This window comes from Phalacrocorax aristotelis, chromosome 9 (genome assembly GCF_949628215.1).
Source record: "Phalacrocorax aristotelis chromosome 9, bGulAri2.1, whole genome shotgun sequence".
NCBI classification, from domain to species: Eukaryota; Metazoa; Chordata; class Aves; order Suliformes; family Phalacrocoracidae; genus Phalacrocorax; species Phalacrocorax aristotelis.
The window spans coordinates 26,822,254-26,840,542 of record NC_134284.1 but is presented as its reverse complement, the minus strand read 5'-3'; the positions used below and the strand labels follow the sequence as shown (position 1 = coordinate 26,840,542).

Here is an 18,289-nt window from a genome sequence, read left to right as displayed (position 1 = left end):
GTGATGGATATGGTGTCTTCTGAAACTGAGATTCAAGATTTATTTTCAGCCCTTCCAGATGCAAGATACAGAGATGTCACCAAGAAGCCATCTAGGAAAAATTTTGCTGTGGGGAGTATTTTCTTCTAAGGTATGCTACTGAAATTAAAGATCATTATTTCCCGAAGCAAAATTCCCTTACAAAACCTTGAGAAATCACTTCAAAAATACAAGCAAGAGAAACACATTAACCAATAGGTATCTTTGTATTAGCAGCTGTGTACAAAAACAAGGAAGATTTTTATCTCTACCTTTATGTCTGTTGAACTATTGTCACAAAGGTAACAAAATTATTCACTTCCTGCAATCTCTTATAAATCCGTGCTGGGTGTAGAGTGAGCAACTGCCCTTTTCAACAGCAGACAATGTTATCTAAAAGTCACCTGGTGTCCCAAGACTACCCATGTCACAGAAGACAGCTGTTTGCTTGGTAAGTGCATTCCACTCAAAAAGTTTCGTTTGTGTTCTGAGCTGAACCGTCCTGGTCAATCTTTGAAAGACAAACTTGTTTCGACCCACAAAGTCTTAAGGTTTTGGGTTTCTGCAACACAGCTCACCTTTCACGCAGTACACTGGTGCCAGATGATCAGAGATGCCTCTGACACTGTCAAAGAAATTCAGCCCTGGAGATACAGGGAAGGTGCACACCTCAGTTCTCTGAAAGGCACTCACAGGCCTGTTCAGTGCACTAATTATGGCCTTATAGGCAGGATGAATTTAGAGAATTCCTATCCAGGTGAACACAGAGTACAATGCGTTAACACTGACTTTGAGAGCTTGAACCCATCATGAGAACAGGGACCAATTTCAGGCGCCTTGATAAGCCCTCCAAATCATAGGCAAAGGGCGCCCTCCCTCAAGAACAGTTCTGATGAGCCTGAGAAACAAAATCCTCTGTTCTACTAAGCATAGTTAGTAAAGCATCGAATTGCCTTCCAAACCAGGAACTTTGCTCCTGTTACACAAGTGTCGTGTACTATGGCCAGCGTTGCAGGAATACAAGTCCACCTACACCATTACACCACTGCATCAGCCATGATATTCTGTGTGAGATCATTAGTAGAATTAAAATTAATTCTGCTTTCACCATTCACAAGAACATGACTTAAAACACTCCTCCTACAGGACTTGAATGAGGGAGTTAAAGCAATCAGAAGTTGACACTCTGAGCAAATTGGCCAAACTGCTACCATTCAGAATGTTTTCTCCCTCTTAAATGTCACTTTTTCCAAGGGAAGAACAGAAAGAAGATGACAATAGATTCCTTGGAGTCAGACTTGGATCCTGAAAGAATCCTGTCTCACTAGGAAACTTCAGCTTCCTGGCTATTAACTGAACACATGCCTTTAAAGAACAGAGGGATCCGTATATCTTTGCTGTGATTTCAGCCACCTCAGTAACAGCAAAAGGTAGTTTTATCTTCTAAATTTTGGCAAGTATGGAAAACTTGTCAGAAGAAATAACGTTTGATAAATTACAAGAGAAAATACATGGCTTAAAGTCAAAGAATTAACAAGAGCAGATCTACAATGAGGATTCTTGGTTTTGAAAGGGCAGACAGACTACAAATAATAGTCTCCTAGACAGAGGATCTTGATGGAGTGCATTTCCAAACACAGATCTACTGCAGCGATGCTAATCCTCCCCTCCATACCTCTGCAGTGAGCAGAAGGCCACACACTCCATAGCAGCACAATTCAACCCCCTCAAGTTTGGCTGATGTTCTGATCACCCCCCAAAGGGCTAAATGTTTTTCTCCCTTTCTGTAATTTGAGGCTGGGCTCTCATCATACATCCTGCACACACACTAAAACGGGAAACGCAAGAGTCTTGGAACTTACTCCAGTTGGAAACACGAAAGCTGTATCTCAAGCAACAGGAAAACTCATAGAGAAGGACTCCAGATATAAGGAGATGAGCAACCACCCCAGCAAAATACTTGAACAAACATACCCTCCTCCCAAGAAGTGACAGAAAAATGCTGATCTGCTGCATGATTTGGAAGTTAATCAGCACAGAAACATAAAGAAGGAATTGCCATAAAGTGAAACTGAACTGGACACTTCAAAGGACATTAAGAACAGACACACAGACAACAAGGAGAAGGTAAGTTGGGTTCAAATACAGCAAGGATACAGTAGAGATGAAGACTCATTTAAGCGTGACTCCCAAAACTAAGCATTTTATTTTAGGTCTTGGTACATAAGATGGAAAAAAGAACAGGAACAAAGACAGGACAGCCAGCAGAAATGAGTGTGTGAAGCAGGAAATCACAAATTCAGGAAGATGAGTGCTGTCTGGCTGAGGCCAGACTGAGAACATTATCCTGGAATTCTTAAGAGTAGCATGTTTAAAGGAGAGGAAATAAAAAAAAAGGCGATCTTATAGTACAGATTTCTAACATCTATAAAGAACAAAATGGCAGCACAGGTTCAGAAATTATCAGACAATTTTTTTCTAGTAGAGCCATTTACCACAAAATTCTTGAGCTCGAAACTTGCAGGGAAAAAATAGGGAAATAGACAGAAGGGTTAAATGCAACATATTTTCCTACAGTTAATTGTGCCCTATGGAAACACACAAGATATGACTATCTGGACTATTGTAAAGCCTCATCTAGGAGGATGCATGGAAATTATCGAACTAGATAAGCTGAAATGTGCACAGAGCTTTTTTAATTAAAAAAAGTGGCTAAAGAGATATCAGGTTGGAAATAAATGAGTAAGAGTTTTTCAAGCACAGGACTTGGGACGAATCTTGTTTAATATCTGTATCAGTGGCTTTGGCACAGGAAGTCAAACCATAATGATTAAGTCTGTTGAAGGAGTTAAGAAGCATCATCAAATACAATGGAAAACTGGTATCGGCAACCTTGGAGATGAGTTAGCAAAGAAGCAAGATTCAACGAATTACACGGTGCTGTTGCTGATCACAACCAAAAACCATCAATGTGACAGCCATTAAAAAGGTTAGCACAATATAAAGATTGGCCAGATAAATACTTCTGTAAGGGCAAGGGTAAAGTAAAGAGGAGGGAACTTAACTGGAAAACAACTAACCAAAAGCTTTGTCTACAAACAAGCACTGACTTTAACACCAGAAGACAACTTCTGATCACCAGAACTATCAGCTTAAAAAAAAAATAAAAATCCCTCCCAACAACTCCTGCAAAATGATGTCCTGTTTCTCCTAGTGCTAGTGAAATCCCTATTAGCTCAAAAAACCTAAATTTCCTTAAAGCACTGCAGTCAGCCACACAGACTTCTTTCAAAGTCCTTGCCAGTATCATCAAAAATTTACTTCATTAGACAGGTTTGGCAAGAGAAGGTCAACAAGGTGTTTCTCCCTCTTCGGTACATAGAGATGCTACTAATAAAACAGCACCAAGAAACACCTTCTTGTAACAAGCAAACAGGACTATAGCTCACCAAATCAGAACCATCATTAAGAGCAAGTTATTAACTACACTGCAATGGCAGGCAGAAAGGAATTATGCAGCCAAGTTAGACACTATGAAGAGATACAAGACAACACTCCTCTGCACCACACAATACTGTGCAAGACACACAAACCAGCTCCGAACAAACTGGAGTGTCTTCCCAAGGCTGCCCAGCACTGCAGACACTAGCAGAACTCCTGGGAGATACACGGCTTTGACAAGAAAATGTGTTTGGGCTACTCAGACCATAATCAGCAAGATTTATTAGTTCTCATTCGTGACTTCCCCTCCAATATAGCCCTGCACTGTGCAGTATAGAGACACCGAGAGGCAGTCTTTCTAGCAAGCTTATTTAATTGCTATATATTGAGCCCTTTTTTGGGAATGGAGGATTTAGCAGAAAATTGCAGTAGCAAACTTGAACCCAATTCAAGTTTGGACAGGGACTTGTCAAAAATACAAATGGAAAGACCATTTTCAAGAGAAATTTGTTTTGTAATCATTACTAAAAAAATACATTTTCCATTTCTAGGTTTTTCTACATCAGTAGCAATATCTCTAGTAAAATTTGCTAAATGTTCACAGACTTAGATGATGCTATTCTAAGAGAACCTTCACACCTACTGCAATTCACTGCTGTTTACACCCATACCACTTTACCTCTCTGCCAGTTAGGATGTGCCTTGCCAGTTTTACTTTTGCAAAATTCCCCTTTCCAATCGTTTTAAGGAGTCTGTAATTTCCAATATGCGGCTGCTCATCTGCGCAGGAAGCTATAGAGTTCCTGCAGCGAGCTCCAGAGCGCCCAGTTCGAGAGGAAACTTCCTGCCGTCCGTCTCCATGGGACGTGTGCTGCAATAAAAACACACACAGATAAGGCTGAGAAATAAAGACAAAACATATCAATGATGAGAAGCATACAACGTTCAAAAGCATTAGCAACTCCTTTGAAGAAACCTTCAAAGGATCCAACTCAGACTTCACACTCATGCTGAACTTTGCTCTGATGGGGACAATAAAGAGGTTCCCAGTTCATAACACATGTCCATTCCATCACCTGGTAAAGACCAAGTGGAACATCACCTGAACTGCAACAATAGTTGAGCATGTTTAAGTAACTTACGTGGACTGCTGAATCAGTTATGGAACATGGAGATATTATTTCCCATTTGCATTACTGTGCCTAACTAGAGCAGGAAAGCCTTTGGAAAGGAGACACAAAAAAAGCTTTTCCAAAAGCACACACAGTAAAGTGTTCACCCTTGCTGGACAGTTTAATACTACTGATAAAATAACAAAGGGCTTTTTTTTCCCTCTTGTACTAGACTCCTGTTTCTACAAAACCTCACAACTGAAAATATCCAGGACGGCCTGGAGAACAAGTTAAGAATCTTGCCTAATGTATAGAAACCTTGGATGAGCACCTGAATGGCTGAGCACCATTTACAGAGATCTGAGATACTGTCTGCAATCTGTTAAGTTCCTTTCACTGAGTTCCCCTGAACAGCTATTAATTGTAAAAATGAATGGGTTTATACAATACCTAAAATAGTCTTTATTCATTAAATCACATGGTTAAGGTAACAGTAAAGTACTTTTTCATTTCCTGGCAGCCTGTTTATGAAAGACCAGGTCCCCTCATGTCCCTTAGCTCTCAACTCATGGCTGAGGTCTATGCACCAACTTCACTAATTAAAGTATTAGCTAGAAATGCTCAGTAGTCTGTGAATGTGGAGCAAACGTCTGGCTACACAGATGATGACAGGCTAAGTTCACAGTCATCCCAGAAATCCCAGATCTTGCACTTGTACTGCTACTACTCTTGCTGAAACCCAGTGGGGACAACCAAAAATCTGGCATACAGCAACACTTGTGAAAATCACCGTAGCATAAGGATGTGAGATCATAACTCAAGAGCTAACAACCAGAGTACAGGCATAAATGAACAAATCCACACTTGCATGACACTCGGCAAGTTTCACACTCTATTTAATAACCTGATGTAACCTTGTGACCATATACTCTGGCATTTAAGTTCCTTGGTTTGTTAATTTCAGTGCAACAGCTGTGATCAAATTATTTTTAAAAGGCATTCATTTCATTTAAGAAATACTAATGACAGAAGTCTATGAAACAATTTTCCAAGAGTTGCCAATAGTTACTATTTAAAAAAAATACCCTATACACAAACCACAAAGTGTGGTGCATAGAATATTTTAGTATCAGTCTGGCTTTAGCTTCTTCTTACTGTCTGGCTACTGCATTGTCACCAGATTTGTGCTTCCAATATAGATACCTAACAATTATGATCACGCTACGCCTTCTTTTAGTAAGTTATATATATTGAGCTCCCTAAACGGGCTGCTGTAAGAATTATTAAAGACAAGGAAACATTTCTTGTAGCTCTTTTCAGAACCCTCTTCTATTTTTCCAAAATCTTTTTGTGGGCCTCATGCTAGAACTGGACATGCCATACTGACAATAAGTGCAGTAGGACTAAACACAGAGACTACATCTCCTGTTCAACACTCCACTGATTTTACATGGACAGAAGAAGCCTTCTTGGCAGAAGACCACCTGTATCTAACCACCCACACCAACCCTATTTAAGAATTATTGCTTCCTATTCCCTTACCACACACAATGACTTTAATTCCTGATGCCTTACATGCATGTTCTCACATTTTGCTGAAGTGAAATGCAGTGTTTCCTTAAATGCAGCTTATTACACGTTCCCAATGATTGGCCCACCCTGCCCTATTTAAGATTCTAGCAGTCTTTATCCTAGTTTTCAGGAACAGTAGTATACATTTCTTCCAAACAACTAACAACTGGCATAGGAACAAGAAGCATGCCCACAACAAGACCCAGTAAAAATTCAATGCTTGATAACAATTCATTGTTCTCAATAATATCTCGAGACCTATAACAACTGGATAAGTGTATATCAATCAGTAATACCCAAGGTGAGGAAGGACAAGAGCAGTCGCCCAGATGAAGGAACTACTAAAGCCAGTGAAATCCTATATCAATAGTCTCACTATTTTGCACGCCCTTAATGCCAGGCTTGTGCTAGTTGTGCAGGCCATCTTATTTTCCCCGTATGCACTGGCACAGCAATGCCAATCCTCTATACCTTCCTAAACTTTGACTTCTAACAAACCTTGCAGCACACAATGCAGAGAACTTACTTCTCTGTCAGCCCCTTTGGTACCTTCTAGTGTCAAGTTATTCAGACCAGCTAGAAAAAAGCAGCAACTGCTGATGCTACATGCTAACATCCTCCTACGTTGCTACCCTCAGTGATCAGGGATTGGAATGTTCTGTACAGGGCCATGAGAATATTTCTTGGATATATTAGTGAAAGGCTCATTTTTAGTTCAAGTACAGCATCCCAGGAATACAGCTGTACTACTTACATTGCACTACACTGAGCTAATACCCTACCTTGGAAAAAGAAGTGTATCAGAACTATTCAGAGTACAGCCCTTTCACAGCTGGATCCATGGTACAGGTGCACAAGGTGGCTTCAGCAAGAGCCAGCCTACCTCCAGGCCGGGCTTATTAGCTTAGGCTCTCCAGCAGACCAATTCAACAAGTAGGTTGTTTTTGAACCACGCAGCCGACTCTGGAAACAGTATCTGTGCCGCCCTGTGTCTGAACTATTAAACTGTGTTAGACCTGAGCTAGCTTATGAGGCAGTTGAGATATGTGGGCAGCAGGTACCACATATTCCCAGAGAACTTGTGTACAGGTTATTCAGAAGTTATCTTACTCACATCCTACTTTATATAAGCAATTTTAGGTAAAAGACAGAACCTGTTATACTAACAAAATCAATTCCACTTAAAAACCACCCCAGTTAATTTATCTTGAGAGCTTCACTATCCTCTGTTGAGGAGTGACTTCTTGTGTCCTATATTTTTTTTTTTCATGCTTTCTAGCTTTGCACTTAAAGGAGGAATAAACAGCTGTGAACTTATTTGGACTAGCATTGACAAATTTAACACAGTCTCCTTGTACCGAGGTTTGCATTTCCACCCTAACCCAGATTACATCTTTTCAAGAATATGACCTTTTTCAGCTGTGGTTTTTGAATATCAAGCTGTGTGTTCCTAAGCAGTTCAGTTCTCTCCAACTGACGTGTTCATAGCCCTGTTTCGCTCTGTAGAAATCTATTTGCACCCGTATCTAATTTAGGCTTTATTTCACTTCACACAGGTAAATCGATCAGCAAGTCCTTCCTCTGTCAAATACAAGATTATTATATTTAGCAAAATGCAAGCTTTCTAAAAACTGCAGAAAACAGCTTCAGAGTTTCAACATGGATTTTCTTTTGCTTATGGAAATGAAGGAAGAAGAGGGCTTGGTGGCATACAGTACTAAAAAGCATAAGCTCAAAACTGAGTAAAAGTGTTTTTCCCACCCAAACAATTTTCAAGAAGCCATGGCAGGATAGGTAGATGGGAAGCTAAATGATGTAGGCAAAAAGCAAAATACAGATGGTCCAGGAAAAGTTCAAGTCATGCATTGGCTTGTATGGCATTTGGCAGCTGACTCAGCTACTTCCCAGGGTAGATTCCTCAGCAAACAGATTAACAGCTCCAATCTCAGCCTGGAGGAACAGTAATGGCATCGTCTGCTCTTTAAACTGAGATGCAGGTCATTTGTCTTTTCCCAAGCAGGCCCTAGACTGCAGATTTTCCCTCCCTTACCCTGACTCCTGAAGATTCTGCTCAATTTCAGGCTTCTTACCCAGGTCCACATTTATGTGTCTTCAATAAGAAAGGGGTTTTGTCTTAAAAACATAATATTTACAGCAAGTATGTGTTTATTTGTAATAAGTTTCCACACATTGTGGTAGGTGAGCTGTGTCTCCTGGACATGCATTCTGCATAAGGGTAACACTTGTTCATGACTCTCACCATGGCTGAGGGATTCCCAAAATACCTGTCTTCTTGCAAAGACAGACCATTATACCGGAGATGGGGAACTGAAGCAAGGAGACCAGGTACTTTGTGTGGTTTCAGGCTAGCCAGAGTCACTATCTCTTTTAAAGAAAGTCTCCTGAAATCCATGCACGACAAGAGTCCTTGTCACTCCCTTCCATATCTTGGCATGCATCAGGTTCCATTTCAAAGTCTTTTAAATACATTAAGGGAGGGGTGGGGGGGAGGGGGTTGAACATAGTTGGAGGGTTCCCTAAAAAACTACCGATTTTCAAGGCAACAAGACAAGCTCTCTCAAAAAAACCCAAAGCATTCTCCTCCTCCCAGCCCCACCCTGGTATTACTCAACCCAGAAGGAAATGGAGTAAAACATCTCCATTTGTGAGACACCTTACTTTAAGGGAGGGACTGAGCCTAAGACAACCATATTTGTAACACAATGCAAAACCCACCTTTTCACAAAAGCCTTCCCCCAATGATGAGCCGACATCCTTTCATAGCCAGATAATGATTAGCATGAAGAGAAAGAAAAAGAAAAGAAAGTAAAAAGCAAATGAGGTATGAAAGTGCCGATAACTGAAACCTTTCTGGTCGATGTTAGCTTTATCCAGTGTCTGTATGATTAGAGATATCTTAACATTCAGAGTGTTAGAAACACACAGGGCAGAGGATGACTAGTATCAAAGTTCATATACTGCTTAAGAAGGTGCCAACAGCTGAGAAAAACCTGGAAAAGACAGAATCTGACATCCATTTGAAGAGCTGAAAAACATTTAGAAATTAGAATGCCCAAGACCTGCAAAAATCCATGTTTATTTACAGTAATAGGAAGCTTTCTTTCTAAAACAGGGAGGACAAAAATATCAACATTTTTTAAAAGCATTTATTTTATACAACAGTGAAAAAACCACCTTCCCATCAGCCACATGAACTAATAAAATGTAATCTTACCAAAGTGTCTAAGAATGTTTACTACCTTAGCTGTAACCTCATCTTTGTATGAAATACTACAAAGTTATATTTTGGAATTTCTTGGAAAGCTGTCAGACCACTAACAATCATGATAGCCTCATTCAATTCAGCATTTTTAATTATAATAAGAAAAACTGTACTTAAAGCCTATCCCTTACAATGTTAACAATCTAAACATTCCAGGGCATGATGAGCATTTGAGACACTAAATCACTTCATTACCCTAGCTTGGGGACACAACATATAAATACATCATAATTTCTGGCTGCACACTGCCGGCCAGCACACTTATTTGTAGAAAAACTTGTCAGAAAACATGTCATAGCTTTTTTAAAAACAAAAACATTTTAAACACACGAAGACAAATTTCACTGCAGCCATTCCTAACAATGTGTATTTCCCATTTCTCATTAACATCTTCAAGAACATACAGACTGCCGAGTACTACTCAGTGTGAGGGGAAAAAAAAAGGTTAGCCCTAAGGATATTCACAGAGGTAGTGCCTTATTGCGCAGATATATTTGTGAAACAGCACAGCAAGGCATCCTGCGACTGCTGACGAAGGAATTCTACTGGAAAGTCAAAACACAGACTTACATTTCTGGCAACCATGAAGAGGTGTCACAGTAAACATTCAACCATAATTGCCTATACACCAGTTACTGCTCTGGGAATCCCTAAGTCATCGCATATTATAAAATATGGCATTATTTTCCTATATTATAAAATAGGACAGCATCAGGTGAAGATGACCTGTGCTACTACTGATTTTCTTTCCCTCCTACCACTGACCAGGGCACAAATCAGGACACGGTGCAAGGTGGATTTTGTCAGACCCAGTACACCTGTGATGATGTTCGCATAACCAATTCTTTGGTTCCAGCACATATAATTAAAAGGCAGTTTTTAGACTACCTTGCTACATAATCAATCTTAAGGGTGAGTGTCATGGCTTCCATCTCATGACATTTTAAACACTGTCCTATGAAAGAAAATGCTATCCAACATGGCACTACAGTTATCAGTCCATGAAGGCAGATTTATTCAGTGAAGTGTGCTACAGCCCTACCATTACAGATGCTGTGTTCAAGTGGAACAACCGAGACGGTCAGAACTCACCAAGGGAGACAAACAGGCCTTATAGAAATATATTATAGCTGACAAAGGAGAGAAAACATTAATTTTGATGCTTCCATTGTCAAAAGGTGAAGAATTCACTGTGCAATTTTAAGCCTACCACAGTACTCATTCATTTAACTAGTATGATACTTCATGAAAACAAGTGGCTATTTTAACTAGGTCATATTTGTCGATCAACCAGTTTAAAAGAAGAACCTGAAGAGTAAATACAGTCTTCAGCTCACACAGGCTATACCTCTTGACACACATCCCTAATTCTCCCTAACCTCAGCAGGGAGGGCAAAATAAAGAAAAAAACAGGAGTAACAGTGAGGACAAGGCAGCTACAGCTCAAACTGAGTACAGCAATGCAACTCCCTACACTGGGCAGTCTGATGGAGGCGGACAGCATGGACTGACACGCAGGAGACTGACTCGGCAGAGGGAGCATCACTACCCAAAGCAACACTCACACGCTCACAATTCTGACCACAGACCAGTGATGGGAAGAGCTAGTCACAACTGCCCCACTGCCCTGAAGATCAGAGTGGGAGAGGGCCAAGGCAAAGCACGATCAGCCTTCAGCAGAGGAAAGATGCCTCCCTTCACGGGCATACAGGGTCTGGCTCAGGAGTCCTCTTCGCATATAACCACCACAGCCTGTGCCGATGTATTTGACATCATTTGGTTCATACTCTATACAGCACACGAAAGACAGCGGATCTGTAATTCGATGATTAACGCTGAACAACACAACAGTGAAGAAATCCTGCTTATATAATCAAAAAGTCTGGTGCCAGTTAGAAAATATTTTTTAAAGCTCTTTTGTTACTTCATATTATCAAGATCTGACATTCATCCTATCTTCCCAGCCAAAGTTTCTTTACCGATGATTAAAATGGATATTTATCGACATCAGCCTGGGAAATAATAGCTGAAGATCCAACCATATTCTATTCTTCATCCACAATACTGCCAACTAAGTTGTTTCCAGAATCATCACTGTCAGTAATTACATGCTAAACAAAAAAAACCCTCACAGTTGGTTTTCAAAGGCCACACTGAGCTTGCACATAGAAAACTTTGTTTAGGCTTTAACCCTGCAGAAATAAATTTTATTTGAAAGTTAATTTCTGTTTATATGTGTATACACATGCACACACGGAGCTCAACAAGTTGCTGCTTTACAGGCCAAGAATTCTTCTTGGGTTTCATCCAGGAGACCGACTGGAGTGTTACCACAGGTATACTCAGTACCTTTCAGGTTTATGTTTTAAGAGCAGTAAGCATCTATCCATTATACATCCTAAATATTTTTAGTGGCAGATGATGTCCACACTAAGCAGAGCCAACCTTGATATGCCATGAGGCTAAAAAAAAAAATGTGACTTCCATTTTTGATCTGGCTGACATCCATGAGGCAGCATTACTTGACTGAGAAGAGGAAGTTGTAGACACATGCTCCTTATATGAAGTGGAGATCTGGAGACACAAATACCTCCACTCTTAGAAATCCTTTGACTTGAGTCACCTGAGACATGTAGTCAACAGGAATTGCCTGCTTACATCAACACAAAGATGTCTTTTGACTAGAATTAAAATGGAGAATCGAGCAGGTAAGGATTAGGTGAGTGTCTAAGAAAGTGCAGGAAGAAGTCTATGAAGTTTAATGTACTAAACCCCGTTATTTCCTTGTGTTTACTTTCTTTCAATAACTTCTGTAGTTGTGTTCTGTTTTTCAGACTGCTACTTCTAAGGCCACAATTTAAGTCGCATTCAGTGGTTCTAATAAAATACATGAACTAAGTCTGACTTTTCAACTTCTGGAGTAAGGTCCCGTAACATAGTTTCTCTGAGTTACTGAGATAATGTAAGAAAGGAAAAAGAAGTTAGTTTCCAGGAACAGAACACTACGATTTGTGAAACGTGCACCACTGCAGTTATATATCTCTGTAATTGTGGCACAACTCAAGTTATCTTAGTCCTAGGGTGCTGTGCTATGACTGCCTTAAACCAAAAATAGTAAGAAGCTTTTCTAGCCTTTCCCACCTGAACTGGGCATTCCCATCCTCTCCTGTGTTGGTATTTGCAGCCACATGGAATGGGGGTAAACCCACTTTTCTTAAGGGTTCATTTTGGTCAGATCAGAGAGCTGACCAGACTTGTCATACAGCCCCACAGTAATTATTGCTGGCACAAACCACAGGTGGGAAGAGGCAGCCACAGCTGACACCCCTAGCAGCCTCCTATCAGTTTGAGCTGGCAGTGAAACCAACGGATTAAACAACATGGCACAGGCTGTTTAGCAGAGCTGAAGAATGAAACCTCTCGCTTCAAAACGTGAAAATACTAACAGTCAGCGACTCACAATGTCACACAACCTAATCAGGTATTTTCTGAGTACAAACACAGTACTGGACCTATTGGGCATCCCAGGAAGTAAGAAATGCACAAAAAGCATTTTCCTGATCTGTGAAAATTTGGATTTCAAATATGTCCCAGATTAATTTCTAAAACATATTTTATTTCTAGTTATTTTGCCACATTCACCTAATTTAATGCAAACCAGAACATTCATGACAGTTGCTGAAAAATATGGAAGAACATAGATGGTCCCTGTAGAAAAAAAACCTACCAGAGCTCTTGGCCACAGGCACACTCCCCTCCTCACCCCCTTCTATAAAAAAAAACAACACCCAACAAACTAGGATTTCATGCTACGGAGGAAAGCATTCCAATTACAGATCTATTTGTAATAGGAGAAGAGTGATAAATAATATATAGAATAATGCAAGCTTGCATATTGTCTGCAAATGCTCTAATGCATTTCCATAGCTAATTGGTAATAAATCAAGAGGTTCCGCACTAACCTTCACATTACCTTAAAAGTAAATTTTTTAACCCAACCCCGCCTTTATTAAACTTTTTAAAATAAAAAAACAGATACTTTTGCTGCACAGAATCCTTTTGTATAGGCTTGTACAAGCACAGTTGCCATCACACTGGCATTTTTCAATAGTAAATTTTTCACATTAGGCACAGTCATGGAGATAAGAGTATATTTGTCTCGCTTTTCCTCAAATTACTTATATTTTTAATTCAGATTGGCCTGCAGTACCAACACATTCAAAACAGTTACCTTCCCGCCCCCCCACCCCGAAACACTGCTGTGCAATGAAGACAGAGGTTCAAATTAAACTGTTTAGTCTAAGATTTTTCTTTTCTATTTCATGCTCTTACCAAAAAAAAAAAAAGCATCTACCAACCTCCATAATATCTGTATTTCCTTGTTTCTATCTACAGTTCTCTGCCACCTTGCCATTCTTTGGGAATTTTTAATTAATTTGTCCTACTCTCCACAATCTTGTTTCTTCTGCTCCTATTTCTTTGTCACTGGCTGTCCTCCATCCTGCCATATGCACATTCTTCTGTGCGTCCTCTTATCTTTTGTTTTCCACTGTCTACCTTCCTTTCCCATTGTGTTTCCACACTCTTTCCTCCTCCATCTTCTCTCCCTCCTCCTTGTCACTAGTAAAACAAGTTTACTGATTCTTCTGTCACCTACAGGTCCTTTATCTGTGTCTACCTTGTCTCCCAGTTTTAGATGAAGGAGGTCTCTACTGCCTCTGTTGCTTCTTCCCCCACATGCAGGACATAATTCCTTAGAAGACAGAAAAGATCTGATCCTCTCATTCACTTCTGTCCCTCGAGCAGCTGGCAGCCATTATTGCACAAGACATGGCCAGCGAGGAGCTGCTCTACCTTTGCGGCGAGAAGCCAGCTCATCGCAGGCCAACAGCCAGCTTCCAACTGTCCAAGTGTGAAGTTCCTATGATCACAGATCATCTGGGATGCCTTTCCTCTCAAAACCAGGTTACTCGGAGCCAAATTCTTTAATCTCAAAGGCACTGAAGGCTTTATAGCTGTGAGTGGCTTTTGGGGAAAGTCACCGTGACACTCTTTCCACTTCAGCAGTGTCTCAATACGAAGTGGTATACACTGCCTTGAAAAAGAAAATCAAGTACGGACAATTAGACCTTGTCTACTGAACAGGACTTGCCAACTGCTGAACGTGGTTAACTGCAAGCACAGACAATGATAATTTACGCTCACCGTCATTCTGGAGGCTAACTTCATTTCCAGAACTGCAAGTATAGGCATGGATAAGCTATGATCAGCACGCTTCAACCAGATTCAACACCAGCCAAGCCTTTGTCAGCAGTGGTAACCTTCCAAGCAGAGAGAACATTAGGGGGGTCCACGACCATGGCCCAAAGGCTGTCTGAATACCTTGGCACCTCTTAAGCCTCTTCCCACCCGAGCTTCAAAGAGTCCTATGAATATTAACTAATTAAGACTTTATGTGAAAGAGAATCAAGGGCTCAATTTACCTGCCAACACAATACAGCCAGCTTTGGGGTGGAAGACGAATTGGTTGAAGTATCAAAATCACCACATTTGGTATTAAAAAAAAAAAAAAAAAAAGGCTTGGAATTCACAGCTGTAGGGGTAATTCAGACAGACTAAACGTCAGATTTCAATTTAGTTTTAAGCAATGACGAAAATAATGCATTTTGGTGAATTTCTGAATAGCTGATGGCCAGAACATTAGAGACAGCTTCTTGAGATACATAGGGTATGGAGGGGGTTGGTTCAATGGATTTGGTGATTACTCGGATTAATCACTCCGTGTCAATATCACTACAGGTTTTCCTGTGGTTACCAGCCCGGATTACAGCAGTTGAAAGATATGCCTTAATCTAAACCTAAGGCAATTCATCTGCAAGCAAGACAATCCGTGTATGTTAAATTATGAAGATTACTAAAGAGAAGTGTTAGACCAATATTCTGAAGTGAGAACAAGGTGCCTGAAGTAGAAAACATGTAAAAATCTAACTTCAAGTGCTAGAACACACAAGCTTGTGAATAATGTATTTCCTCAAGCACATACTAAGTCCTTCCACTGTTAAGTTATCCATAGTAGAGTTTAAATTAATTACATTGGAGAATTTGATCTGAACACTTCCTAAAATGATTTACTAGGTGGCCTCTGCACATATATGCGGAGCTTGAAAACCTCTGTCAGGTTTGCTTATAGACTAAAAGAATTATCTGAATAAACTTAGTATAGTATTTTGTAGAATATCTACAACTTCAGTTCTCCCCATGGCATAGGAAGGGCCACATAATATTTTAATTATTTTCTTCCACAAGGCAGGAAGCTTATTGAGATTTTACAACCAAATATGCTTAGCTGGCTTTTTGCTCAGTACAGCCCTTAGCCTGCAGGTTGCATCTAGTGCTAAAACAAATAAAGATCACAGAAGTTAGAAGTGCCTATTATGTCAATAAAATCTAAATCCCTAGTAATGCAGTAATTGTTCCATGCAGCATGTTTTCTAATGCTTTGTCTGGTCTCGTTTTAGACAATGGGGCTAACATCACTTTTCTTGGACTATTTATGGTCTGGAACAATCCAACAGTTTTTCCTCATCTTTAACCAAACTTTCCACTTTTTATGCCAGTCCAAAACACAAAAAGCTCTCACAAAAAAAAAAAAGCCTCCTCTGTCAAGCTTAGCATCTGTCTTCTAAAGGCTATCGGATAGCCTTTACAGAAAGCTGAATACAAAGTTCACTGATTGACTCATTTTAGACTACAGTGAGTGACAACTCCCTTCGGTTTATCATTTGGGGATGTGCCAGAACCTATACAGAAAAATGGTTTGATGGGATACACTGGGATCAAGTAAGTTTTAACTTAAAAGAAATACAGTTCCTATCTGCAGAAAGGGAGTCTCCTACTGAGCTTCGTTTGTGGCTATCAGCTCATGTGGTAGGACTACTTTATTCTTTCTTTCTTCCTTCAGTGTATGACCTGTGCAATTTTTAATACAGTGTTGGACTCAATCTTGTAAATAAGAAAGTCAATTCCTAAATCCTAGATTTGTTAAGGAAAAAATTGAAAAGGCAGGCAAAGGAACCGGCTCCCTTGTCTGGAAGGTAATTCCAATAAAGAACCCCTTTTAATGTCACCTTAACAGGTGACTTAGTCTAACAGCGTCATTATCATCGAGAACCCTGCAAATTAAGCAGGGAAGAGGCCTATTATCTAGGTCATCTAGCCCACCCCTCCTGAAGCTCAATGATTCCCATCCGTTTACCAGAGGTTTACAGGGCTGCTTTTAGCAGTAAGTTTGCCTATTAGGAGACAGCACGCACCAGGACCCCCCCTCCCCACCGCGGATCCTTTCTCTTCCCCGTTACCAACATAACCAACCCCATCCTCGCCGCCGAGACCCTCGAATAAAGCGTTAGAGGGGGGACACCGGGTCTGGGGGAGGGATGTCCACAAATGCTACTAAATAAGCGAACCGTGCCGGCGGGCTAAGGTGGGGGGGAATAATTCATTTGAAATAAATGGGTAATTTGGGAGCAGTCCAGGCGGCAGGAGGCGAGTGACAGTCCCCGCAGGGCGATGCCCCCGCCGGGGACGGCGCCCCCAGAGCCCGCGGCGCCCGGACCCCCGCGGCCGGCGGTACTCACGTTCTCGGTGTCGCGCTCGTTCACCGTGGGCAATGGAGTCCGAGTGGACATTTTACTTCACTCAGGCGGCCGCGCTGCCCGCGACGGCGCAGACACACACACACACGGGCCCCCGGGCCGGGCTGCGCGTCTGCTCGGAGATGGTGGTCGCAGGGAGCCACCATGAAGGACGAGGTGGCTGGCGGGGGGCGGCGTCGCGTCGGTGCCCCCCACCCTCCGGCGGCGCCCCACGCCCGAGCTAGATCCCCCTCAGGGAGCGGAGCTGCCTCGCCCCCTCCGAGCCCTCCGGGCTCATCCTACCGCGGCCCGCGGGGGTCAACGGCGGGGAGCGGGGCGCCTCATGAAGCGGGGAGGGATGGAGCCAGGGGAAGGGAGGCGGCGAGGAAGCAGCTCCGCGGTGGGGGAGAACGCGGGGCGGGCGGGCGGGGAGGAGGCGGCGGCAACGGGGCGCCGCGCAGCCCAGTTCCTCTCGCCGGCCACTCTCCACCGCAGCCGGGGCACGGCGGCTAGCGCAGGCCCGCCGCCGAAGGGTCTCTCGTCTCCTTCCCCCACCGCGGTCCCGCTTCACCGGGCCGCCCCTCGCATCCCCGCCCGCCCCAGTTTCCGAGAAGGCGGCACCCCGCGGGCCGCAGCCGGGCTGGGGTAACTGGGTGCCCGCCAGACGCTCGCCTGCCCGCTCGCCTGCCCCCCGCCCCTCCGCCGCTCCCGGACGAGCCAAGATGGCCGCCCGGCTTCCTCCGCGCCGAGCCCAGCTCCGACATGAACCGGAAGGGCCCGCCCCCCGCCCGGCCGCGCTAGGGAGGCCGGCGCCGGCGGCTTGTTGCTAGGGGCCGCGGCGGGGCGGGGCGGGGGCGCCGGCAGCGCCCGCCGGGCTCGGCAGAGGGGCCGGGGCGGGGCGCGACGGGACGGGACCTTCCCCGTGTGGCGCCAACTGTCCTCCTGCCTCCTCCGGCTCCGTCCTCCGGGGATCGGTCAGCAGGATCCCTGTCCGTCCCCAGGGCTCGGCCGTCCTTCGCCCCACGGAGCACCCCCGGCGGGGGCGTGTCTCCTAAACAGGCTGCGGGACCCCCGGTGCGACCGGGCCGGGCGTGAGGGGAGAAACGGTGCGAGCCGGGGCGAGGAGCTGAGGTGTTGGGGAGCGCCGTGGGGCAGAGGGGTGCAGCCGCAGAGGCGGCTGGAGAAGGGGCAGCGCCTCCTTCCTCGGGGAACCAGGCCTCTGCTGGGGA

At 43.0% G+C, this 18,289-nt stretch overlaps 1 protein-coding gene across 10 annotated transcripts in view; it reads right to left on the bottom strand.

Annotated features, from left to right (window-relative positions):
• MARK3 (microtubule affinity regulating kinase 3) overlaps positions 1-17,734 on the bottom strand; it is a 65,181-nt gene extending 47,447 nt beyond the window's left edge. For 6 of the 10 annotated variants that reach the window (XM_075103985.1, XM_075103987.1, XM_075103988.1 and 3 more), the window contains exons 1-3: positions 17,064-17,347; positions 8,880-8,918; positions 4,139-4,330 (exon numbers count right to left, since the gene is read on the bottom strand). In XM_075103985.1, the coding sequence (XP_074960086.1) occupies positions 4,139-4,330; positions 8,880-8,918; positions 17,064-17,114 (282 nt within the window). In that variant the 5' untranslated portion in view covers positions 17,115-17,347. Of the gene's footprint in view, positions 1-4,138; positions 4,331-8,879; positions 8,919-17,063 lie in introns of all 10 variants that reach the window. The other 4 variants (XM_075103986.1, XM_075103990.1, XM_075103993.1 and 1 more) reach the window with 2 other exon arrangements.
• Positions 17,735-18,289: the final 555 nt, after the last annotated feature.